The 27983-nt window shown below is 31.8% G+C and overlaps 2 protein-coding genes across 2 annotated transcripts; one reads left to right on the top strand and one right to left on the bottom strand.

Moving 5' to 3' along the window:
- Positions 1–974: 974 nt before the first annotated feature.
- LOC139488911 (low affinity immunoglobulin epsilon Fc receptor-like) lies at positions 975–4642 on the top strand. Its single transcript, XM_071274879.1, has 5 exons — positions 975–1084; positions 1553–1641; positions 2150–2255; positions 2956–3184; positions 4539–4642. The coding sequence occupies exons 1-5, from the start codon at positions 1033–1035 to the stop codon at positions 4567–4569; spliced, it is 507 nt and encodes a 168-aa protein (XP_071130980.1). The 5' UTR covers positions 975–1032; the 3' UTR covers positions 4570–4642.
- A 7729-nt stretch (positions 4643–12371) lies between these two features.
- On the bottom strand, positions 12372–16426 carry LOC139488903 (uncharacterized). The gene is made up of 3 exons (XM_071274869.1): positions 16339–16426; positions 14144–14221; positions 12372–12641 (listed from the first exon to the last, which is right to left on the bottom strand). The coding sequence occupies exons 1-3, from the start codon at positions 16352–16354 to the stop codon at positions 12433–12435; spliced, it is 303 nt and encodes a 100-aa protein (XP_071130970.1). The 5' UTR covers positions 16355–16426; the 3' UTR covers positions 12372–12432.
- Between the last annotated feature and the right edge of the window lie 11557 nt (positions 16427–27983).

The following is a 27983-nucleotide window of genomic DNA, read 5'->3' as shown; positions in this document are numbered from 1 at the left end:
AAAAGTTTTCTTACAGATTTAATAAAATAATAACTATAAACTACTTTCTAAAACACCAGATACTGGTGTTGGTTATATTTGTTAACGTTTCAAAATAGTGTTGTTTTCGTACTATTAGTTCAAATAAACAGAAATTTCCAGGCATATCTGTAATGTATGCATTAAAGTAAATTTACTTATAGTATTTTATTCATTCTATTTATGACTGGGGAATAAAACATGGTCACTTGGTCTTCTCCTGACCGGCAGTAAAACGCTTGCCGAAGTAGGGCGTCCGTCTAGCTGTGCGGGATGTATCAAGTTCGCAAGTTACACATTATTATTTTTTTTTATTTTCATTTTCTAAAAAAAAGCATTTTGTATCACCTATCGTCTCCTATGTAACTCCAAATTTGTATCGGAAGGCTTTATATGGCTAGAGGCAATTCTCTCTGAGACAATGGATCATACCAAACATCATTTTGACCCCTGGTTGCAACTGAAATAAATGATAATAGGTTAAAGCTTATTCTGGAAATATGTTTCGTGTGCACATACTAAGTTGTTAATTGATTATAATTTTCTACAAACGCATAAAATATATGAGGGTTATAAGTGTGCACGGAAGACGCGCGTTCCGTCTAAGTGAAATTCATCAGAGGCACTCAAAATGGATATTCCGATTATCATTCTCATAGTTCACCTCATGTACTGATAAAAAATCTTATTCAAATTTCAATTATTCGTAAAGGAATTCACGAACTATCGCTTTTATCTTATCCTGATAAATGTTCCAAATTATATTCCAAAATAATCTTGTTCTGACATTTGAACTTTTTATCAAAATGGTCTGTATGAAAACCAGTCATAAAAGTTGGTCTATTATCAGTAATAACTAAGTAGACCTTGACTCTGTTTTTGGTCCACATGTTACACCCTATTCCAGTTTGTATGCAATTGTTTGACCTCACGAACTTAAGATAATTAACGAATATAAATATCGCCTCTAGAAATGCAACATTCAATATTCAAACTGCTGTCTAATATAACAAAATGTCTTTTGTTTGTATGAAACTTTGTGTTCTGGCATTTGTAGCCACAGTTGGTAAGTAATTCTTCTTAATATTTGAATGCTTCTTAAATATTTTGGGTCGTATAAGCGTTTACCGAGGTACATTTAGTATAAAGCGTCGAAACGCTTCATTAAAAAAATGTACACAGGATCAACGCTTTTACAACCATATGAAATTACTAAAAGAAGAATTCAATACTTATAATTTAATATTTTGCTAGGATGATGAAAACAAGGTTAATAACAATTTTTTTTTTATTTACCTGTGTACTTTATTGCCGAAGGCCGTGTCATGATGAATGTTACGTTTCATTTCAAAATGAACGTTAGTTTTCAGACTGACTCGAGAATGCTGATAGCCAATCGAAATAAAGTATACATACAATGCATGTAATGTAATATTGAACTAATTCTTCAAGATTCAATCTGTTATATTTATGAATGTAAAGTTCCATGGTAAATTGTATGACACTTATTAATGCAATGGTAAAACTGTTTCAGTATTTTGCACATGTCCAAATGGATGGAACCATTATGAAGATAAATGTTTCTTTCTAAGCAGGGACAATGAGACATTTGGCAATTCACTGGTATGTTGATATGATGAAAAGAAGTCTTAAAATTACTTACATGCTACATGTGCTAACAACTTTTAAATTTTATTTTGTTTGAACCAAATTTAACCATCAAATACAAACGTATGCTATTAACCGCCATGTAGCTGACAGATCGATTCATAACATTTCAGGCTATAACTTGTTTTTAAACTATATGTCCTCAAAAAGGATGCACTGCTTGTCGTTGTTGGATTTCATAAACATTTCTGTATTTTATTTTCTTCCAAGAGTTTTGGATGTAGCTTGAACTGAACGAAATTAAGTCCATTGGCAATTCTCAAATTTAATAAATTCACGACATGTATATAGGCGAAAAGGTTGAGAGAAAAAAAAAATAATTGACAGAAACTGGTTGTAATGACCATCCCTTACTCTAGTAAAATCCAAACTTTCATAAACACTTATTAAGCTTGAAATCTATAAAAATAAACATCTTTCTTTAATATATTATTTTTTATACTATGTCTTTATTTTTTGTCAGATGCTATGTGAAGTGATTGGTCGTCAGTATGGAAGATCTGCCTCTTTGGCCACTGTTGATGACGCCAAAACACAACAGTTTCTTACAAATTTAATGATCAAAATAAGTAAGAATAAAAATGCAACATATATATTACAAGCATGACGAACCAAAACGTTCAATTATTCTTTCTATGGAACGTTTCTTTCTGAGTTTAGGGAATAAGCCGTCTCGTTTTTAGACAGTAATGCTTGATTTTCATAAGAATTAAAGCTTCGTCTTGTTTCGGTCTACATGATAAGACTTTCATGTTTTCGGACGTTTATCTGTATTTGTGTATGATATTAAATATATTTTACCTTTGATATTGTTTATAAAATCCGTTGCAAGTTTTAAACATACTGTGTTTTATTAGTTAACATCTACTACCTATCAAAGTTTATACTATCTACCACTTCGTTGATGGCTTTTGAAAGAATTCATGAATTTACATACTGGAATGCATCAAAACAAAACACGAATTAAACAAATTGATCAGATAAATGAACAGTATAAACAGCGAATACACTTTCACACAATATTTCTCCAAAATCAAAAACCGACATGGGGTGCAACATTTTTCCTCATTTACAATTTTTCCATTAGTTTGAAATCGTTGGAAATCTTATACAGAAATAAAACTTTTGTTTTTATGCGTTTCTATTATACGATTGTCATAGGAGATATTTTTTCAGAGGGCAAAGCAATTTTGTAAATAATTAATTGTTATATATAATCTCCAATAACAATGTTAATCTGTCTATGCCATTTTTCCTTTGAATTATCAGATTCCATTGGAATGTACATAGGATTAAATGACCTTGTTACTGAAGGAACATTTAACTGGATAGCCAACGGCAAGCCGGCAACATATTTTAACTGGGGACCTACTCAACCTAATAACAGAGGGGGAAACGAAAATTGTGTAGCTATGCGAGTTGATCCAGTTATAGGCTTCAATTATTCGTGGACAGATGGTCCTTGCACAGTACCAACCACATACATTTGTGAAATGGTGTAAGTATTATTGCAAAGAAATACATTTGACACTGTAATACGCGTTGATTCTGTGGACGGCTTTAACAACACAGGAACAGAAGGTCGTTGTACATTTTCAACCGCATTTGTCATGTTTGAAAAATGATTTGAAAAGAAATAGAATACATCAAAGATCTAATTTTTGTGATTTTTACATATCTAAAACAATGGTTAATCTGTATCGTCTTTTTTTTCATCGTCTGAACCGAATTACCACCAAATGGTGCATAATTTAAAATTCAATAATGTCCTCTCAGTCTTAAACTTTTTAACAGCCTGGGTGTGTCCTTAAAAATATTAAGCATATATAAGCATATGCACTGAAATAGTGTTTAACACATTTCTGCTATGTTATGTGCATGGTACAAATCGCTATATGACATAATATATAACATAAACCAGGAGTTTTATAACAAAAACAAAGTAGCTTGTTTCGTCTAAAATAGACTCATTATTGATGCTCGAATCAAGAAAGTAAAATCGTCAAAATAAAAAACGAAGTTGAAGAGCACTACGAACACTAAGTTATTCATAATAACTTTTATGAAGTTGTCGGTTTTTCCATTTCTGATTAACATAAACAATAATATGTGTATATTTCCCATCTAGATTGTTTGTTGTATACATGACTGTCAACCAAATGATTTTGCTTCCTTAAATAAAGTCAAAATTAGTATACCGCTGTTTAAAATTCAGAAATATATTGAGAAAAACAAATGTTGGTTACAAACTAAAACCGTGGGAAACACATCAACTATAAGAGGAAAACATATACACAACAGTCCACTGAAGTGCAACAACAAACACACGACAAAGTAACTTACATAAAAATAAACTATACGACAACAACTGCCATATTCTGACTTTGTTACATGTAAGGACATTTTAAGGAAAGCTTTAGAAAAATTACTTACTACATAACTGATATACAAAAGATAAGTGGTATGATTGGCAAGCATAAAAAATGTTCCACCACATATTTATTGGCGTTAAGGTGGGCACCTTAAGATCACCAATAGACCATTAGCAATAAGGAAAACTCATAAATTAAACGAAACTATAGTAGACCCATCTACTACAAATGTAAAACAATTCAACCACAAACGCTATCTGTATTATGTTTGCTAAATAAATAACTTAACACAAAGCTTACTTTAATATACACCAACAAAAGGTAATTATTGATTAATAGGATTCTAAATTGGTTCCAAATACTAATCGTTTTTGCTCTAAGCATCAACTCCTATCACAAAAGAAACATCCAAATTGAAATAAATTCTGTTTTATAAAAGAAGCTGTTGATTTTTTTCAAATATGTATCTATTAATTTTAGGGCAGCAGATATTGGAAATCTCCTCGGATAGCCGTGATTGCGTGAATTTGAATAACCTATTACACATGTTACATATCAGTTTATTTATTAAATTTATACCCATATTTTCCATTGTTTTTATTTAATATTGTTTTTATTAATGAATATTAAGAGTCTCTACACTTTGATATTACAACAGAGAGCATGCTGAAGAAAACGAGAAAACGTCCATAACAATGTATGTAGATGACTAGTTTTATAGCCACACGGTATCCCCCCAAAGTGTTGTCTGTAGTTGCATTTAAACATGTTGTTTACTTAATATATTGTGACTGTTTGATGCCAATTGTGTTCATTCAAACTAAAAAAAGGAATGATGGGTGAGTTGCTTACCACATTTGTCAATACAACGGAACTAAAAGCACATTTCATTTAATTGTATGTAACTAAAAAAGCTTCGTCAACTCACATTGGTAGTTAAAATGCCTCTACCAAAAAGAATATTGCAGTTGTTTATCTAACTCATTATTGATTAATAATGCTTAATTTTGTCAGCTTTGATGGAATTTCCTGTTTTGAAATTGCTTTTGAGTTCGGTATGTTTGTTATACTTACAAAGACTGTATTAATTCGTCACAGCTAGAATGTATCGCACATTGATACATACACTTTTCACTAAACACACATGTGTTCTTGTACACTAATGATGGACGTCATACTAAAATCAGAAATGTATATAAATGGACTAACAAAAGCCAGACTTGCAACAGGCGCAACAATTGCGCGGGGTTACAATGCCGTGTGAGATAAACTTGTTTGATAGACTTATTACTTTTGATTGTCTCTGGTTTTGATTTTGTCATTTATTACCGAGTTTGTATTTATATGAACAACCCGATGGGTGCTGCATGTGAAGTAGGATATGCCTACCCTTCCGAAGCACCTGCAATCACCACCAATATTTAGTGGTGTTTTAGTTGTGGAGTTTTTAGTTTTCTAGAGGTATGTTGTGAAATGTGTACTTTTGTTTGTCTGTTGGTCTTTTTTTTTGCCATGGCGTAGTCAGATTGTTTCCGACTAATGCGCTTGAATGTCCATTTGAAATATTGTGCCTCTCTTTTTTATGTTTATATGGATTTTAGATTCGTGCAATAACAGTTAAATGAATAAAACAAAACGATATTGGAAATTTGACAACGAAACACTAACACTACTTCTAAGCACAAATGTATTCTTTAAAATTATGTGTAATCAATTATAACTGTTTAGATTGTAAATCATTAACTTCTGATTACCATCCTAGAAATGAGCATTATGGATGTTAAATAATATTTATATGCAACACCTGCATACGGGGTATATCTCTCAATTGATACGATATTCCCGTGCTTGAATTTTCTATCCTGACTTTCTTGATAGAGGATTGCTGCTCACAAGGAAGCTATTAAACCAAGAGTTTCAAATAGTGAAATTAAAATCATCCCTTCGTAAACTTTACGGACGCCATCACGAGTTGGCTGACCATTATATATGGAATAACCGTTTCACAAAGGATAATGGATATTTTCCTTACGTCGTAACTACAATCCCCTTCCCTTTCATGTATGGGACCTACCTAATAAGACTATTTATCGGACTTGTTATAAAATGAGCAACGCGACGGGTGCCACATATTGAACAGGATCTACTTCCCCTTCCGGAGCACCTGAGATCACCCCTAGTTTTAGGTTGGGTTCGTGTTGCTTAATCTTTTGTTTTCTATGTTGTGTCATGCGTACTATTGTTTGTTTTTGTTTTTCATTTTTAGCCATGGCGTTGTCAGTTTATTTTACGATTTATGAATTTGACAGTCCATTTATATATAGTATTATTAATAAAATGCATTTCTTTAACAATATCACATTGAATCATACTTCAACTTGTACGATTCGCTCGTGTATGTAACAATGTTTTAGAATTTAACGAGAGAAATTTATGTATTACTGAACAATTATTAAACCGGGGTTTTCGATTTCATAAACTAGTCAAAACATTTACTAAATTTTATATATTATAGGTATAAGGACATCATTCGTAAATATTTCACATCTTTTTTTTTTTATTGAAATATTCTTTATAAAGCACAAAGGTGTCAGTATTCACCTCAAAAAAAACAAAACCTTTGAATAGACTTATTAAGAAGGGATATAGTTACGATACTGTTGTCAGGTCTTTAAAAATTGCATATTTTGGCGTTAATATTGATTCACTTATAGGGTCTTTGCATCGGAACTAAACACATTTATTCAAAAACCAGTTATTGGCATAACACGGGTTATGTTCTTCTCATATATGTTATGATGGTATGATACTAAACCCCTAACGGGAAGGATTGAGCCTGATGTTCATATGATGAAATCATAATCTTTCAGTCAATTTAATTGAAGTCTGGAGCTGTCATGTCAGTTAACTGCTTTTAGTATGTTGTTATTTATGTATTATTGTCATTTTTTTTTTTGGTTACATCTTCTGACATCAGACTCGGACTTCTCTTGAACTGAATTTTAATGTGCGTATTGTTATGCGTTTACTTTTCTACATTGGCTAGAGGTATAGGGGGGGGGGGGGGGGTTGAGATCTCACAAACATGTTTAACCCCGCCGCATTTTTGCGCCTGTCCCAAGTCAGGAGCCTCTGGCCTTTGTTAGTCTTGTATTATTTTAATTTTAGTTTCTTGTTTACAATAAGGAAATTAGTATGGCGTTCATTATCACTGAACTAGTATATATTTGTTTAGGGACCAGCTGAAGGACGCCTCCGGGTGCAGGAATTTCTCGCTACATTGAAGACCTGTTTGTGACCTTCTGCTGTTGTGTTTTTTTCTATGGTCGGGTTGTTGTCTCTTTGGCACATTCCCCATTTCCATTCTCAATTTTACTTCATAGTTGCTAGATAGAAAATGTGCTTTTTTATTGAAAATTTACGTAGTTGCATTTTATTCATGATGTCCAAAAATATACTAATTTCTTTTTTCAACGAAAAAACAATGATGTTTGGTTAATTTCTACTGATGATTGGACAGGAAACATCGAGCACATACATTCACAAAATAGATCTTTTGAAATAATGCATGAAAAGAATTTTTACATGTTTAACTTTAATATGTAGTTTATCGACGCATCTTTGTTTCCTGGTCTTTCTTTGGTTGAAATCAAGCCGGTTTTGTCAAATTTCTGCATAATCTTTTATTATGACCTACTTTGGATGTAACAATCTACGCTTTAAAATAAAACTTTGACAGAATAACTTTCTCAGTTGCCTTTAAGTCAACTTAAAACATTTCGTATTGTGTTAAATTGAAATTTATAGTCGGGTACAAACTTGTCCATTATACCGCAGTTCCAATAGGCCACGATCGCACTACGATCTGTGAGAAAAATGCAAATTTTGATGATCGTAGTACGACCGTGTAGATCGCAGTACGGTCGTATCACGGTCGTGGTGAGGTCTTCGATATCGCAAATGATTTTAGTTTCTCCTCAAGTTGAGGAATTATGATTTTTTCCATATATTTACTTTGGGCTTTCCTAATTTCTCTTTAAGCTGATGGTTCAATCTTTTCATATTTATCTTTGTGGGATTGGTTCCCAGTTTTTTGTAGCTTAATAAATTCTCGTCTTTGTTTTTTACATAAATTATTTATTTCTTTGTGTGCCAAAAGATTTGTATATTTAGTTTTTGTCATTTTACTTGGTATTTTTTCATTGATAATAAGTAATATTCCATCTCTAAACTTAATACACCACTGATCTATAGTAAGTTCTAATGTGGTCTGGTTTAGCAGGTGAGATATAAATGATTTATTTATATTTTTCATTTTTTCTAAATCTACCTTTTTCCATAAGAAAATTTTATGGGCTCATTGTGTAGCCCTTTTAGGTTTACAAATGGTAGCAACCAAAACTATGTTGTGATCTGATATACCGAGAATTGATTTAATTTTAGTTATAAGTGATGGTTGGTTGGTACAAACGATGTCTAAAATATTATCTTTCCTGATTTGAAGACATCTTAATTATGTTAGCAAAACTAAAAGGTAAACATTTACAAATTAATGTCCTTCAAATTTGAATTTGATTTGTTGCCTATACATTTTGAAATATTTATAAACGGACCTATTGTTTGAAAGATAATAAAAGCCTGGTTTATGAACCCTGAAATACATAAGGTAAGCTGGCTTGTGTTTTATTAAATAAAAAATACCTATGGTTGTGATTCAGAAAGCATTACAAAACTATAACAAGACTAATTTAGTCTAGTTAATATCTGTTCATCTTAAACTAAAGTATTGATACTTAAAGTAAAACTATCAGTTTATTGAAACAAAACATTTTCAATATCGATTAAATGATAGTCAAAACAAAGGAGAAAATAAAAACACCTTTTACATATACAACAATCCTTGACAAAAACCTCGAAACTCTAAAGATATACACATCACTTGTGCGTCCGATCGTAGAGTACTCCTCACCAGTTTGGGATCCATAAAAAAACAAAACCAAATCAACCAATTGAGCAGATACAACGCAAGGCAGCAATATATGTATTTAATGACTATAATGATAGATCAGCAGGAGCTGTCACTGGTATGTTAATCAAACTAAAATGGGAACATTTGCAATCCCGCAGAACAAAAGCAAAACTTGTTTTGATTTATAAGATTAATGCGGGGTAAGTCGAAGTCACTAATGACGTCCTGATTTAATCCGACAGGCGTACTAGAGGACAACATAAATTTAAACATATATATATATACAAATAAAGACTTTTTTAAGTCATCTTTTTTTCAAAGCACTATTGCTGTCTGGAACAGTCTCCCAGAAGCAATCTGCATGTCATCCTCCCTAGAATCCTTCAAAGGTGGTATCTCCGCCTTAACGTTTGAAGGACCCTGTCTGGCTAAACAGTTATTGTATTTAAGCCACTGTACATAATATGAATATGTTTAACATTAAGTTACAACTAGTGTTATTTTAAATTGTAATTGAACTGTGGCAAAAAATTTTTTGTTATAAAACAATTTTTCGACCTCCATTTGCATGTACATAGCGCCATAGTTCCGGGATATTCCACACTCCGGCATCGGAGTCTTTCCCGTATCAAGAAGAGGAAGAATATGTAGGCTAAATATATATATATTGCAATTGCATTACCATTATTTTTTTGGTAATCAGCATGAAGTTTTTATCATGCTTTTTTTCAAAAATATATTGAAAAGTATGCATCCGTGGACTTTTTGTCACGCTGCAGGTTGCGCAAAATTGTCCGATTTTGTATAGATAATGCATCGAAAACCAAATTGTGTGTGATAAAAAGAAAACGTACTATCAGAACTTTAAGATAAAATGTGAGAAGATTGCTCTTATAACATGCATTCAGATAAGAAAAAGAAAAAATGGGGTCACCGAACTTGTTTTCTTGCTACATATCAACATAGAAAAATTCATAACACTTTCTATTATTAAAATTACTTTATCTGAGTTATCTACCCTTATTTGGTAAAGTTGAAACAAATCTAATCAAACACAAACAAGGTGGTTTTTTTTAGAAATTTCAGCTGTCATTATGATAAACACATAATTTTCTATATTTATATCATAATTCTTTTACATAAATTACATACAACTCTCAAAATTTGCACATTTCCTCAAATATCTAGTCCAAAAGTATCTGCTTCTTCAAAATCCAAGATGGAAGAAGACTCCCGAGCCCCCTTAACACGATCAATACCAACAACTACGGTATCATGCTTGATATGGACTGGTTGTAAAGTAGGAAATCGGACTTACAAAAAGAGCGTACTACCAAAAGCTCATGCAGTTATTAAATCATAATAAATCAGAAATTAAAAAATGGCCGAGATGACTCTATTTCCAAACACCAGTCTATAAAATCATTGAACTTCGTTGAGTAATGAGCAGATTTTCTGCGTTTACGCTTTCATAAGCCGACATTATCCATTCAACCAAAACACAGATAGTTATCTAATCCGCGTGTCTTGTCCTATAAGTAAATTGTAATGTACATGAAAATAATCTGCCATCGTAGGTGTTGCAATATCGGCTTCAGTGAAGGCATATGTTCATCGAATATCCCGAAATATATATATCATCAAGAATTTTAAAAGAATCCATTCGAATATGCAATCCAACAAACATGACGATAAACTTATCTGGACATTCCCATTAAGTTTGCTTATCCAATACCAAAAGTGTTTGATCTGCAGTAATAATTGATGTTTGCCCGGGATTTAGAAAATTAACAACATTTTCACTTCATCAATCTCATGCTTAATCATTGCAACTTAATGGACGTGCATTTGAACAGTGACGTCATAGATGTCACACTTATTTGAACAGAAGAGTCTCGATTTTAGAGGAATGAAAGTACTACCAAGACATGCTCATTTTGGTCTTTTGTGGATAGTTGTCTCATTGACAATGATACCACATCTTCTTTTTTATATGCTTGCGAAATCCAAATCCTCGTCTGCTAGATTAACTAACATTACACCATTCTCCTGGTAGTACGTGCAAATCGCTCTTTATGTCTATAAATAGCTTGCGCAGGCGTATTACACTAAGAATTAAGTAAATAGTTCAAATGTTTATATGCCATTATAGAAAATGAATGACCGTTTTGAAAAGAACAACTTCATGGCTAGCAGTTTTTTTCTTTCTTAAAAAGTATATAGTAATGGTGCTTCGTGCTAATTTTCGTGCTTGTATCATCATTTGCACAATTCTCTCGATTTTTCTTGCTAATATCTTCCACTAAAATGATGTGTTTCCTTTATAATCCATCCAAAACTTTCCTTTTGTCATCACCTGTAGCTTAAGAAAATGCGCGGTAATCATCATTTTTATTATATTTTTGAACATATATCAATAGATACTACGTTTTGGCAAAGTATGAACATATTCTATCATTTTTAATTTAGAATCCCATACTACCTTAAAGGGACCCATGTGAAGGATAAAATGGATAACATTATTCAAAAAATGTACACACTAGATCAAAACGAAAGTTCGTACATGTATGTGTTTACATATTCACCTTCTATGACAACTTAAACAATGCTTAGACAAGATAGTAACCTCTAACAGTTCATTCTTCCAGCAGAATTCTGTCAAGCTATAATTTGTCCTTAATCTAAGAAAAACGTTTTCTTTTCTAATTGCGATGAAAATAACAAAAATTGCTTTAATGATCCAACAAGATGCTAAAGTCCATAAGACAAATCCATTATATCAAAGATATACAGATCACAACAATGAAAACTTTAAACTGAGTGACACAAATTTCACAAAAGATCAGAGGATGATCTCATGTACACAAAATTGTGTATCAGTACTGAACACCTTTTTCGGCATTTTCCCTAATACTTCACATGCTTCAGTTATATTTTTTTTTTTCACATCGAAATAAATTATTGTTAGCAGTACATCGTATATTTGGGTACTTTTACATTCTCTGATTTCAAATGTTTGCCTTTAAACGTTTCTGATGAAGGTAAATCCAGAAAAGCGCTTCGGACGCATGAAATTACTACATGTGTTGTTTTCATTTTTTTGAATTTACAATATCAAGATCAATATTGGTTGATATAATTTTCAATGTCCTATTGTCTTGCAGACGTTTTAAAACTTGTACAATTACTTCAGTAAACAATCAAAGGTATTGAATTGTCAAGGAATATTGACCCTTCTTGATTAATCAAGTAACTGAAATGGACCATTGATTGATTGATAGATTAATTGTTTAATGGGAAACAAAGGCAAGTTATTGAGAAGACATACAAATAACAGAGTAACATTAAATGTTATGTGGACAGCACAATATATTATTTTATCTTTCAGACATGTGACTGGTGTTTTCAGTGACGATATCTCTTTCTGTCACAGCGTTTTCCTTTTTTAGTAGTGGTTGCCTCGGTTGATGTTGTAGTGTCTGCTTTACTACTTGTTGTTGGTTTGTTGGTAGTCAAATGTGGACATCCTTCCGGTATCGAGTCGGTTATACTACACATATCTCTTCCTTCACATGATGATGGCAAAGAACATGGAAGGGTTCCAGAGGAAGTAACTACAACAATAGTTTGAATAATCATTACCAAATGGAATAGATAAACATCAGTCTGACATTTTTTAATTCACCGTAATTTAAGTTGGTGATCGTTTTTTATCCCTTGATAATACAAGTAACAAACTTACAGGGAAATATATCGTTATAACTATCACGTTCTCAATAAATACTTTAGTTTTTTATATGCTTAGTGAATTTTCCCCTCTGTCCTGGTATCTATGATGAGTTTATTCCTAACACAAGATCTCCTGAAAAAATATGTTTGTTTGTGTTATCAAATTATCTTGCAACTGACAATGTCCACGTGTAGTTTTAAAACATTTTTGCGCATGTGCAAACACTGAACATGTCAAATATTCATTTCTAGTATGTACATTGATGTAAGTCACATGTATTTAAGGTAGCCAACAAACATGATAAACAAATTTCATGTTACAACACGCATAAAGAACGATGTAGCATCTTATCATTTATATTGTAATAACATATAGCATTTATAGTGTTATACTTGCATGATGCTCCCGGTGCTGTAAGGAAATTCAATTTGGTATTCATCAAGGATTAATTTTTAATCTATTCACGTAGTTTTGTCATACATGTTTCGTTATTTTCTTGAAACCAGAGAGAGTAAAAACACTATTAACTGATCAAATTGAATGTAAAATTTAAATTTCCAGTTTTTTTAAAGATATGAATTAGCCTTTTTAAAATTCATTTTTCGTTATACGAAGGATTCTCTACAAAAAAAAAACTATAATAAACTTTATTTAGAAAAAATATATTGCAATTTTGAGTTCTCAACGATCATCAGCTACGTATTTTATTTGGCCTGTTGAATAAGTTTGATTTAAAAGCTTCGCAGGTCAGCCACGTCTGACATATCAATTTTTAGTCCCAGTATCTGTGATTAGTTTGTGTATATATATATAAACTGTGAAGTCATTAATATTCGTTGGATACCAATATCCGTGGATTTCGAGGGTACAGTGGAACTTCGAATTTAAAAATTATAAATTCTTCATTTGAAAATGCCTGTACCAAGTCAGGAATATGACAGTTCTTGTCCATTCGTTTTTGATGCGTTTTGTTATTTGATTTTGCCATGTGATTATGGACTTTCCGAATTGATTTTCCTCTGAGTTCAGTATTTTTGTGATTTTACTTTTTAAATGTTCAACGAATAACAAGTTTTCCAAAGAAATGAAAGCAAATTTTGCCAAAACAACAAAATAAAATATCCACGAAAAATGCTAGTTTTCCTCAATCAACGAAAGATGGTACCCATGAAAATAAATGAATTCACAGTATATATATATTTATACCAAACTTGCATATGAATAAGGCTAAAGTGATGGTTCGTGAAAGCAAAAACTGACATAAGAGTCAGAACAATCGTGATTTTTTTAATAGTATGAACATTTATTTTACAAAGCTGATTCGACAGACTCAACCATTTTAATGAACGTATTAGTGAGAAGGTAAAAAGTTGAGAAATTACTTACCTATAGCTATATATTCAAAAGTGAAATTAACAGCAAACCTACAAACATGGCCAAGATCAAAGTTCTCGTCACCATAATCTACAATTAGAATTATTTAGTATTATTCTGATAACATGGTTATTACCGATCAAATCAAAGCAAAGAAGATAAACTAGATTTGCCATTGCAAGCAATAGCGGATGGCACCCTTCCCAAATTGCCACTAAATAAGAACCATTTTGAAAATTCCAAAGTCAAAGAGTGCATCTACATATGCAAATTATCATTTTTTGTCCGCAAAAAGAGGGGCACAATTGGTTCCCTCTCTTTGAACAAGCACATACAGAATGTGTCGTGGTTAAACTAGGTTAAAAAAGCTGACCTAATCCGTTACAGTTAAACATAGAATATTGAAATCCAAAACGTCACAACAGACACGTCCAAAAAAGGAAATAACAAAAGTGAACGAACAATAAACCCTTTTGTATTTTTAATTTTAGTATGAAGTTTCAAATGTTAAAAAGAAATATCTTAATGTTTGAAAAGATCGTTTTTACCGTCTCTATTTTATTTAATTCAAGTTAGTTCCTTTGGAATTCAACGGGTCTTTACTGAATTTGGTCAACATGTTATTCATTACAGTACTAGTATAAGTCTGCTATTTAAGGTACGCAATTTATACCCATACGAATACCTACAACATGTCAAGAAACTTTATTGCCAAAACGTAGAATAATATTAATAAGGAATAACAAGCCTATAGTAGTGACTCTGCAGCTTTCCCCATTTTAACAAAAGAAAATTTTTTGTGTACCCTAATTTGAAGCATACTTAATACCTATTGGAAAAAAGACAAAATTTCAGGTCATTGGTATGGGTTGTTTTTTTATGACATTGTCTCCCGTTTTGGTGCGTTTTCTAGCCTGGGGGAATTGGCTTGTTTTGATCTCATGGCACTAAACCATATAATTGTCATATTGCACTTTTGAAATACCTTTAGTAATTTAATATAAACATAATGAATCCTTACCATACAATTGTTATATGTGTTAATGTAGTGAAGAGAGCACATAGAAGGTCAGAGGCAGTACTAAAATATCCCATTTCTGCAAAAATTGAGGTTCAGAAAATAACGTTATTTCATACCATAGAAATTTTTAAAAATTGCATATTATGTTTAATGTCATGAATCATTAAAAGAATGCTATGGATTAAAAATGCAAGAAATAAAACATAAGTGTTATATAGTTACCATGCAGACTTATCACAGAGGGAAGTCCATATGGAGTGGCCACAAAGTACATAACCAGACAGGAAAAGAAGATATCCAAAACAAATAAAAAGTAGTTGTCTCATTGGCAATCATACCACATCACCATATTTTAATACACATATACTATGCTAAATATGGAATACATTCGTTGACAAGTTCTTATTAAAACAAGAAATCTAAATAAATTTTGGAAATTGTATTAACGCCTAAAAGAATAGCTAACTTTCAACCAAACTATATTTTATATGAAATATTTAGGGAAAAAATCTCAAGTAACTATAAATTATAGCTGCACTCTGTATGTGGTAAAAATTGAAGGTGACAAATACTTGTAAAAATTATAACTTTGAATATAAAGTGTGTTGCAGATCGCACAATCACTACCTCGACTCAATGCTGGTTTTAATAGAATGTGAAAGTGTGTAAAGAAACAGACTATAGATTTTCGAGATATAAAAAAAACACTAGTGTACATTGAACTTATGACTGTTTCTAATACATTTGGCAAAAGATGATAACTTTTTAAACATAGCCGTAGTTTGTTTCACTTGTCTTAATTCAATATTATATTATTTGAAACAACACAGTTTTCTGAGGCACCGGTCTGCCGTACATTTCACGAATGTTTACATTTTGAGAAGCCCATTTCATTTCAATACATGCCTTTCATTTTCACGTGAATACATCAATGTGTGGAAGGAAACGTTCCACAGTATTTCACGACGTCGTTGACAATCGTCTTAAAATATCAAGATACATGTTTATCTATAGTTTGCCTGGTTCGCGCTGTGCAGTAGAAAGTCGGATAAAAGTAAAATTTTGGAATCATTTCATCGAAGTTCTCAAACATGTTCTCCTAAAAACTCCCATTCATTTATGTACGTTTTCAAGAGAATTATAAAAAAATCTACTTGAATCTAACAGGGCGAATTTATTTACCTACCGATAAATAGGAGCATTAGACAGTACCAACTCTAAAACTTTTCCAACACAAAATGTCTTCTGCCTAGAATATTTGTTGTTGATAGATGGCGCGCCAGTTTCATAAAATATAGTCTGTTCCGATAAAATAAACGAAAAGTTCAACGTTGTCCAAAAAATATCGTTTTGTATAACAGCTCGCAAATATTATTTATGTTGTATCAATAAACATGAGATCATGTAAAAAGTCGTTAAAAACCCATTTATTTTAACATCAAATTTATTTTTAATTCTACTCAGTAATTCTATTGTTTTTCCTGCGATAACCAGTGACAAACATACAAAAAAAAACGTATGACGGCAGATCGTAAAATTTGCGACGTTATACAGCGGACAGAGTGCCTAATTATAGCAAGAATGACTTGTATCTCAATATTTTTTATTAGAGAAGGAGGCTTTAAAAAATCAATTACATCAAACATGATTTATGCACTGGCTCAATACCGTTGTTGCAGGACAATCATATGGTACCATCAGCTCAGTGGACAGTACTTGTTGAATTATTAATTGAGAACAGACGATTCAGGAACGGTTTATTTCGAATTTTTACATAACAATAAAAATAAAATCCAAATTAAGTTAAAATAACTAATCAAACAATTAAAATATAAAAAAAATATTCAACTCGTGATCCAACAACACGGATAATTAACGCATGCGCATTCGTGATTTATTGTTGAATATTTATCTCTATTCGATTTCTTCGATTAGTTATTCTATACAGAATTTTGTGTATTGATTAGGTTTGCAATTTCTAACAACGAAGAAATTTTGAAGTGACATTAATTACGAAATCGAAATAAAAATCAAAGAATGATTAACTTATATTCTAACATTTAAAACAGTAACTGGTGTGTAATAAAAGTTCCATGAAAACAATCTGTTTAGTTAAATTTTACCATTACCAAACTAAGCTCAAAATAGTTTTATATATATCCACGCTTAAATAGATTGAATGATGATTGTTGCTATTTTTAGACATTATATATTATTTTCGCAGGCAACTAGCATTACACATATTTTTGTGTGCCAGTCCTTTCATATCTATTTCCTGCTAAGATCATGGAACAAAGAACTTATTTTAACAAACTACGAAGTTTAACAAAACAGAAAATACAAGTTGAACATCATGTTTCAAACATTAAGGTAGCACAATACAAAGATATTTATAAAATACAAAGAAGGATGAAATGAATTACATCAGTTTAAAGTTGTCTGATTGGGGACGAAAAATCTTTGTATTGTGCTACCTTAAATCATATATTTATAACAACAAAATACCAAACGGGTTGAATATTAAATTGACACCACAAACACCGGGTGTAAAGTCCTTCAGATTTATGAAACGTTGTGACCAAACTTTATTCAATTGTTCTTTTACGAATTCATATAAACAAATCAACCAGGAAAAAATGAAATGCTTGCTAAACCACCAATGTCCATCACTAACGGAGAAATGGATTTAATCAAGAAAAGATTATCCGATATTGAAATAATAGAAAGTCAACATTACAAAAACAAGCAGCAAAAGAAATTCGCCAGAGATGGTCTTAAACAGCAATTTTCACATTTGGATATAATTAATATTTTAAAAGAGAGTGATTTAAAACAACCAAGAAAAAGACGTTTTTAAAAACGGACACACCCCGCGGAGAATAATTTAGTTGTTAGTTAATCTGTCATCAACAGAATTAACCAACTCCGAAAGAAAAATTATTTAGTAGAGGTCTAAACTTCTGTCCTATACCAGCAAACATTAACAACCTACAATTGGAGACAGATGTGGATCAATTTGCAAGACGTCTTCGCCTAAAATAACATTTTAATAGGCAACACAAAAAAACCTTACAAGAAGCCGGAATGAATGATTCGGAATATGAGAGTGATAAAGAGGACAACTGCATCCAAAGATTTAAAAAGAAAAGTTAATGGAATCCACCAAGGAGTAAGAACGACAATTTGGAATCCTTTATATCATCTATTAAATTGAAGTAAAATCATCAGTCAGTGGCAAACGTTTATGGAATCTCTCTGAACAAGAAAGCCAAGCTATTAATAATTTAAAAAGCCGTGATGATATTGTTATTAAACAAGCTGACAAAGGAAGTGCATTTGTAGTGATAAACAAAACCGATTACATTGAAGAAGGGAATCGTCAGCTTTCAAATACAAAATTTTACAAACATTTAGAAAGTGATCCTAGAAAAGAAATAAGTAAACAAATGAATGAGGTACTTTCAGATATAAACAGCAACAAACACATAGATGACGACACGTTCGACTATTTACGCCCTGATTAAATCTGCACAGCCAGTCGATTTAACTTGCTCCCAAAACTTCATAAAGAAGGGATTCCGGGAAGACCGATAATATCTGCCAATGGCCATCCAACCGAAAATATATCTGAATTCGTGGATTACCATCTTATACCACATGTTAGAACAATGCCATCTCACATTCAAGATACAACAGATTATTTGAAGAAAATGGATTCATTAAATCCCTTACCAAACAACACAATTTTGTTATCGATGGATGTGTCTTCTTTATACACAAATATTCCACCAAATGAAGGAATAGTCGCTTGTGAACAAGTATGGAACAATCGTAAGGATAAACATCCCCCAACAGACTGTCTGGTTCAGTTACTGAGACTAGTGCTTGAAAATAACAATTTTGTATTCAACGACCAACACTACTTGCAGGTTGACGGAACCAAAATGGCAACTTCTTTTGCCAACATTTTCATATAACACTTAATGTTACTTTGTTAATTCTTATCGTTTCTATGACTTGCCTTTGTTTTCCATTAAACAATGAAATCATTCAATCAATCTATCAATCAATTAATAGTTCATTTCAGATACCTGATGAAACAAGAAGGGCACATATTCCATAACACTTCAATACCTTTGATTTTTTACTAAATGAATTGTACAAGTTTTAAAATGTCTTTAAGGCAGTAGGACATTGAAAAATAGGTCAACCAAAATTGATCTTGATATTGAAAAATTCACAAAAAAAATGAAAACAACACGTTACATAATGTCATGCGTCAGACGCGCTTTTCTTGATTTACCTTCATCAGGAACGCTCAAAGCCAAACATTTGAAATCCGAGGGTTTATACGTACCGAAACCGTTGTTGAGCTATAAGATGCACTACTTACAATAATTTATTTCGACATGAAAAAAGAAATAAAATATAATTGAAGTTTAAGCGGAAATGCAGAAAAGGTGTTCAATACTGGTCCATATTCTTGTTTTGTTGATTTTGTGGTTGTACTTTGTCTTTTTCGTCTTATTTGACCTTTTTATTTTTAAACAGCTGTTAATAACTTGCCTTTACTGTCAGATTTGTTTTATAAGCGACCATAATATAAATTCAATATAAGCTAAATATAGTTTTGGACCAAAACGGTTGAGGGATAATCCATACAGCTGTTTGTAAATCTATAGTGAGGTCAATCTCGATTTTATATAACTGTTTGGTTGGTTTTTTTTTTGTTAAAGTTCCATATTTTGATACTAAATACTTAGTATTACTTAGCAAGTGGTATTTACAAGAGTCTCCCTCCTACTTACCTTTCTTGTTTTTAGTACTTATTGGACTGTTAAGATTTGAAACTACAGGAGCAATATGGCAGATACAAATTGCTTAGCAGGATCTGCGTACCATTCCTGATCACCTGATTTCATCCCTTGTTTTTTGTTGAATTCGTGTCACTGAGTTTTAAGTTTCATATGCTGTGGTCTTTGTACTGTTGAGTGTCTGGCTGTCTTTTACTTTCTTAACGACGTTAGTTTATTGTTAACTTAGGACATCTATAATTACCTTTGGTATCCTTCGCATCTCTTTTATCATGGAGAAAGATTATCCATTTCTTATTGTACTGAATGAAGATGATGATCAAAATAAAAGAGAATACAGATAATTAGCTTTCGAATGATATAAAATATAGCCGTATTTTAGGTAGGTGCATAAAAGTCATTAACTGAGCGACTCATACAAAAATTCCACTCGCCTAAACATCTTATCTATTAAAGCACTTATAAAACAGTAATACTAAGTAAACATTGATTATTGATCGTTCGCTGTTTGATTGATAAAATTTATCTAACAAAGAAAAAGCGGTTAACATAAATATAGGTACATGAATAATATTTACGAGTGCTACTAACCAACAGAAATATGTTAAATATAAAAAATATTAAAAGATTTGTATACATACATTTTTTATATGTCAGTATTGTTTTACTGACGTCATTTTATCGGGCTGTTGATCAATAAACACAACCACAATCTTAAATATCTATCTATCTATCTATCTATCTATCTATCTATCTATCTATCTATCTATCTATCTATCTATCTATCTATCTATCTATCTATCTATCTATCTATCTATCTATCTATCTATCTATCTATCTATCTATCTATCTATCTATCTATCTATCTATCTATCTATCTATCTATCTATCTATCTATCTATCTATCTATCTATCTATCTATCTATCTATCTATCTATCTATCTATCTATCTATCTATCTATCTATCTGTCCGTCCGTCCGTCCGTCCGTCCGTCCGTCCGTCTGTCTGTCTGTCTGTCTGTCTGTCTGTCTGTCTGTCTGTCTGTCTGTCTGTCTGTCTGTCTGTCTATCTATCTATCTATCTATCTATCTATCTATCTATCTATCTATCTATCTATCTATCTATCTCTCTATCTATCTATATGTCTGTCGTTCTGTCTGTCTATCTGTCTGTCTGTCTGTTTGTCTGTCTGTTGGTCTGTCTGTTTGTCTGTCTGTCTGTCTGTCTGTCTCTCTCTCTCTATCTATCTATATGTCTGTTGGTCTGTCTGTCTATCTGTCTGTCTGTCTGTTTGTCTGTCTGTTTGTCTGTCTGTCTGTCTGTCTGTCTATCTTTCTATCTGTCTGTCTGTCTGTCTGTCTGTCTGTCTGTCTGTCTGCCTGTCTGTCTGTCTGTCTGTCTGTCTGTCTGTCTGTCTGTCTGTCTGTCTTTCTATCTTTCTATCTATCTATCTACCTATCTATCTATATATCTATCGAACTGTCTAGGATTAAACGACTTCTAACAGCTTATCCCCTTGGTGTAAATGACAATATACGTGGACAATGGAACACATCTACAACTTTTCTTTTGATAACATGAATTTCATGGATAAAAGACAACGAAATAATAGGTCTCATGGCAACGTTTCAATCGAAAACCAACGAATTAAACACCGTATAAAGTATACAGTTACTTCTATATTTAAAAACAATGGTAGGCATTTATTATTATGTAAACTAGGTCAAATACATATTAGTCGATTACACGATATTTCCAAAGAGTGTAACACCATCTCTTTCTTATGCTCACTGTATAATTACAGCTGGCACGTATAACTACAGCTTTTTGCCACCCGTGTATCGATAAACCTGAAGGTCATAAACGTCATTTTCTAAAAATTAATTATATTAGGAAAGATATTGATTTTATCAACTTATCTAGTATATTTATTTTCTACCGTTCAAAACTTCATACCTCCGAACTTTGATAACATGGAGCCACCTATAACATGCATAATTTCATACACATACAAAAAGAAAACCAGCAGAAGTTTAGTTTTAATTATACGTCGGTAACAACAGACGTGAATGTAGAAAATAATACTACCTTGAGTTTAAACTTTGAATTGTAGAAGTTTAGATATGGTCCCTATGGCAATGTTATTACATGGGACCTCAATATCTTTCCTAGTTTTGTAAAAAAACGGTGTAAATGGGGAAAATCTGTTAAAAAATCTTTTGATTCTTATTCAAATAAATGTATGGATGTTGTAGACTTATCACATTTTGAAAATAATTTAAGAAGTAAATAATAGAGTACATAAAACACCTATTTCCAGAATAAGAAATAAACTTCAAGAACTTTCAAAGCGGTTTGTGTTGGTACCGGCCGACAAAGCAGCCAAAAATGTGTTGGTGGTAGGCCGTAAATACTGCATACAATATTACTAGTATGTTATATAAATATACACATTCATGGATCTACAATCTGTCGATACCTGTATGTGTATTGCCCAAGGTCATGTTTGTCTTTAACTGTTTATGACGTCTTAACACTAAATCCATTTGCTGTTGGATGTGTACGGATTGATAATTTAGTCTCAGATAAATTATTTTTCTATTAGTAGTTAGTGTATTTGAACTAGTTGTCTGTTAACTGCGAGTACTCTCAGGTCTGTACCCAGTGTCTTTTTGTTATTGGGATGTACAAGTACCCGGCCACGTCTACTTGTATTTTTCTCCATCTTATGAGTTTTGCCTTTTTCAACTGATTTGTATAGTTTATGTTTATGTTGTACTGTTATACCACTGTCACAGGTTAGGGTGAAGGTTTATATTCGGCTAACATGTTTAACCCCGCCACATTCTATATGAATGTGCCTATCTGAAGTCAAGAGCCTATAATTCAGTGGTTGTCGTTTGTTGCTATGTTACATATTTGTTGTTCGTTCATTTTTTGTACATACATTAGGCCGTTGGTTTTCTTGTTAGAATTGTTTTACAAAAAATGGAAGTTTTTAAAACTTGCCAGGCTATATAGTCCTTGCAAGGTTGTTTTATATTTACATTTCGGGGTCTTTTATAGCTGAATATGTGGTATGGGTTTTGCTTATTGCTGAAGGCCGTACGGTGAGCTATAGTTGGTAATTTCTGTGTCATGTTGGTATCTTGTGTGGACAGTTGTCTCATTGACAATCATACCACATCTTATTTTTTTTATTATATCATCTGAATTCTTTAACCATGACAGAAATATTTGCTACAAAGCTGTGTAGAAACATTGTGTCTTGTTTCACCTATACAATTTAAAAAAATAAATTTGGAGGTTTATGTTCTACAAAGTTCAACGGTTCAATCATAAAGGGACACCAGACTGACCTATATCCATATTAACAATAATAATCAATATCCAGTTACAACAAAAATGGTATGGTTATTGCTTGAAGCAAGGACAAGCAAATGAATTGTTACGGTGTATAAAAAATACAAGTAACTTGGTTAGTATTTAAAAGAGGATGCTTCTCCTTTTTAATTTCTTTTTTTAGCATGTTTATCTATTGCGTTTACAATTCATTATATAAAAAAATATTAGTAGATATGGGTAACTAAGTCCTTATAATAGAATAAAGAAGCAATTATGTTCAGTGGATAATTGTTTAACGTTAGTTAAGCTCAAATTAAAATTTGTTTGCTAGCCACTCGTTGTGATTAATGCAAGATACATGTAACCATGGCTTATTTTCCCTACATTTCATCATTGTGGGGCGATAGTTTTCATAAAAGTTATAAACTTTATGTAGGTTCTAATCATAATTTCTCACTAAATCATTGACATTGAAACGAGCATTGGATTTAAGTCATGGCAATGGTGTTCTGTTTTTTTAGTTTGAGCGTATGTGGACCTTGTGTGTGTTTGTGTTAGGGGGTCATACTTATTTAAGAATTAAATGCTTCTTTTTGTTACTTCTTTGAGGGTGTAAAACGTTGACCGAAGTACATTTTGTATGAAGCGCGGAAGTGTTTCATTCTAAAAATGTGCGCACGGTCCACGCTTGTACAACCTTATGAAGTTACAAAAAGAAGCATTCAATACTTATAATTACATTTTTAGCTAGGACTATGAAAACACGATTTTTATCAAGTTTTTATTTAATTTACCTGAGTGTGCACTTTATTGCGGGACCTCGTGTCATCATGAATGATAAATTTTATTGTGTAATGCAATTGCTTAAGGAATAACGCGAGATTGGAGTGTAGCCTATCAGAATAACGTATTATAATGAAACATATTACTCAATTTATTTCACTTGACTGGGCGGAGTTTAACCGTTTCGCTCATAATAAACCATTCCATCTATAGATAGGTGTTTTAGGATAAACTCATCAATGAAGTGTCCAGTTATTCTTTTGTAAATTTCTTTGATGACACTGATAGGTGATTAGAAATCAGTAATAATTATAACAGCAATCATTCTTATCACACACATCTTCAAATCGACTGTCCTTATGCAAATTAAAACGTAAGCTCCGCCCGATCAGTTGAAATGACATTGGTAATACATCTAATGTAATTATTTGTCTTTAAGGAATCAAGTAATGCAACTATTTCAAGGCAATGTGTCTGCTTTATTTGAATGTTTACATAAATATGTACACCATATTAAAACAATAAATGTGTTTACAAGTAGCATGATCAATGCTAATGCAGGTTAGATGATGTGGACAAAATTTAAAACAGCAGAATGACTACACGTGTCTATCAACCCGGTGTTTTTCCTCATAGTATAAATTGACAGTCTACTGTCGTGTCTGAGGCAAAAGCATTGACAAAGTCTGTTACAGTATACTGTTTCGCTAAACATAGTATCTTGTGTATGAATGGGTAAACATTGACCATGAATTTGCATGGTTGATGTTGTTTATTCTTGGTGATTGGAGTTATCAACGACATTGATAGTCTATACAGTCTTTGCACTGTCGTTAATTTCTTTGGAGTGGTTGAATAATTTTACAAAATGATAAAAGGTTCCGTACATTGGTATACTTGTATAATAATTTTAAACGTTTCAAATTAGTATGATTTTATTTGTACATCAATATCTTTAATACACCGATTTAAAAAATGAAAACAGGGACTTAAAGTCCCTGCTGAAATCTATTGAATCTATAAATTTTGTAATTATTTAACATTAAATCCCATAATTTTACTTAAATTTAAAATTATGAACCTGTTCAAGGCAGGCATGGGGTAATCTCAATCAGTAAACGTAATCAGCTGTATTCGATAATATTTTGCAGTGTAATCCTATGTAATCAGTAATCATGACAATTCTGATTACAAGTAATCGTAATGTTATCGACTACATTGAAAAAATACAGGTGTCATGATCATGATTACCTTTAGATTCGAAATAACATACAAAATGTGGTGCACACTTTAAAATGACCCTCTACACGGGTTATTCAGTGTGCACCACATTTTTTTATGTTATTTCTACATAGAAAGAAAAAAATAGCACAGTCATTCCTGAAATGAATAACACACAGATGAGAGGGTGATAGAGCAGATTGATATACCGAGAAAACATTGCCAACCACTATGTGTTATTTAATTCATTATACTGAATGTGCTATCATTTTCCAGATGAATGTTTTTTAAAAGTATTTTCTATGACGCCACGTGCAAAGCAACGTTACGGGTATTAGACTTGAAGCTAAAATGTATTTTTGATTTGTTTTTGACAGTCATATAATATAGTCTGAGCCAAAACGTAAAAATTAAACATTGTCTTTTATGACCTGATGCAATTTCAACTCATTGTCCTTTAAATGATTGGTTTGGACGAGAGAGTGACATTGAAAAAAATGTCACTCGTTCAGCCATGTGATAGAGTAAATAAACACCCTTGTATTAGACATTCAACATATGACATTTTAGCGTGAAAATAATTAAAAAAATATATAAAGATATCATCAACTCTTTGCTTAAACACCGGTGATGGTTTACACAGTCTGAGTAACAACTGAAAGCTCTTGAGCATCGAATTAGTAAAGAAATGAATACCCAAGATGCAGGTGAAGTTGGTTTATTGCTACTAAGGTGGGGGATTCATAATTCAAAGTTAAATTCGTTTCGTTTGTCATTTTGTTCATATATTCTAATTCTGAGATGACCGCCTATGTCAAATTCAAAATATATGTCTATCAATTATGCAGAGGAAGCCGTGTCGGTTTTTTCTTTATTTTTTTGTTCTGAAAAATATATTAATGGAACCAAACCAGAAAGGATAGGGTTGTTAATGCAAAGAACATTTATTAATCAATATATCTGAATGTGAAATCAAATGACCTTTCGTATTTAATCTACTTGTATTTGGCGAGTGTATGACGGACGTCTGAATCATTCAAAAATAAGAAGATGTTTACAAGGAGAAAAACACAGGCTGTTCCCATAGGAAAGTCAAAAATTTGTTGAAAAAATCAAACTCCGAATTCAACAAACATGTTGTCAATAAAAAAAACTCCGGCATACGCATTACTGGTTCGAATGTGAAGTATGTTTTACATGTTCATTCACTATTAATAAAATATGGAACTAAAAAGGAATTTAGCACAATTGATACGTTTCAAAAGTTACTGTTTAGGCCAACACTGGTTTATTTGTGAGGGCTATCAGTGATTCATTTGATGTATGTACAGATAGACTCCTCAATATTGGTTTTATCTATTCCGCTTTTGTATAACTAACTGAATTTAACATTCCAGTACAATATTACAAGCACATTTGAATGTCATATTTATTTTGGAAATTTGTAAGATGTGTTAATAATTTGTTAGATTTGTTAAACGTCTTATCAATTATAGCACTTATAAAACACTTATACCTAGATATAAGAATATGTGGCATGAGTGATAACTAAAATATATAAACTATTGATAGTTCGCTGTTTGATTTAAACAGATTTATCTAACAAAGGAAAAGCGGGGGGCATAACTATAGGTACATGAATAATATTTACGAGAGCTTCCTTACCAACAGAAATATGTTATAGATAACACATATTTTAAGATTTGCATTGTCGTATTAAACATTCGGAGGCGTACGTATTCAACAAATGATAGATGGAACCGTAGTGGGATATTCTTGACAAATACTCTTGACAAATTAAATAGTGCTATACGATCGAAAAAAAACAAAAATATAAACGATCGGAATTCTTCAACCATATTTGCTGCAAAGATGTGTAAAAACATTGTGTCTTATTATACATATACGATTTAAAGTTGGATATTCTTTTTTCTTTGCGTTTTTGTTTTTTCAATCACAACGCCTCAATCATAAAGAGCCTTCATATATGCACATGAATATTAATCACTCTCCAGTGTCAATAAAAAATGGTGTTGCAAGTGCATGAAGCAAGAGACAAATGATTTGTTACAGTGTATGAAAAATACAACTAACTTGGTAAGTATTGCTTATGTCAACTGTTTAAAAGAGGGTGCTATTTCTTATATTTCATTTTAATTTTTGGGCATTATTACTTCTGAAAAAAGAGTATGTTTTCAACAATTTTAAACGAATCATTCAGAGATATGTATTTATATTTTTCTGTCTGTCAATTTATCTGTTTCATAAAATATCAGAATCAGAATAGAAATATATATCCCTCTCGTAAAATTACCGAACACAAACTGTTAGCTGAAGTGTATTATTTGTATCATAGCATGAGCACACATAACTTTTAGATGGCCACTGACTGTTTCCAATATTTCTTCAGTTAGATGACTTAGAACCATTGATGTAAAACAGATTATACCACACTAATATGAAAATATATGATCAGAGAACAATAATGTTCACCGATTTCTTAAATCAATAGTTTGGCTGTCACTTTATTAACATTGTAGAGCATTGAACAACAATTCAGCACGTCGTAAAACATTTGAGATTCTATACCTTGACATGCTGAAAATCTAATAAATGGTCAACTTATAAAGTATGAAATCTAATTTATCATGTTTATAGCTTGATAAA

This window comes from Mytilus edulis, chromosome 9, assembly GCF_963676685.1.
Source record: "Mytilus edulis chromosome 9, xbMytEdul2.2, whole genome shotgun sequence".
NCBI classification, from domain to species: Eukaryota; Metazoa; Mollusca; class Bivalvia; order Mytilida; family Mytilidae; genus Mytilus; species Mytilus edulis.
Note: the sequence above shows the minus strand (reverse complement) of the source record. Positions and strands in the feature narration are given on the sequence as shown.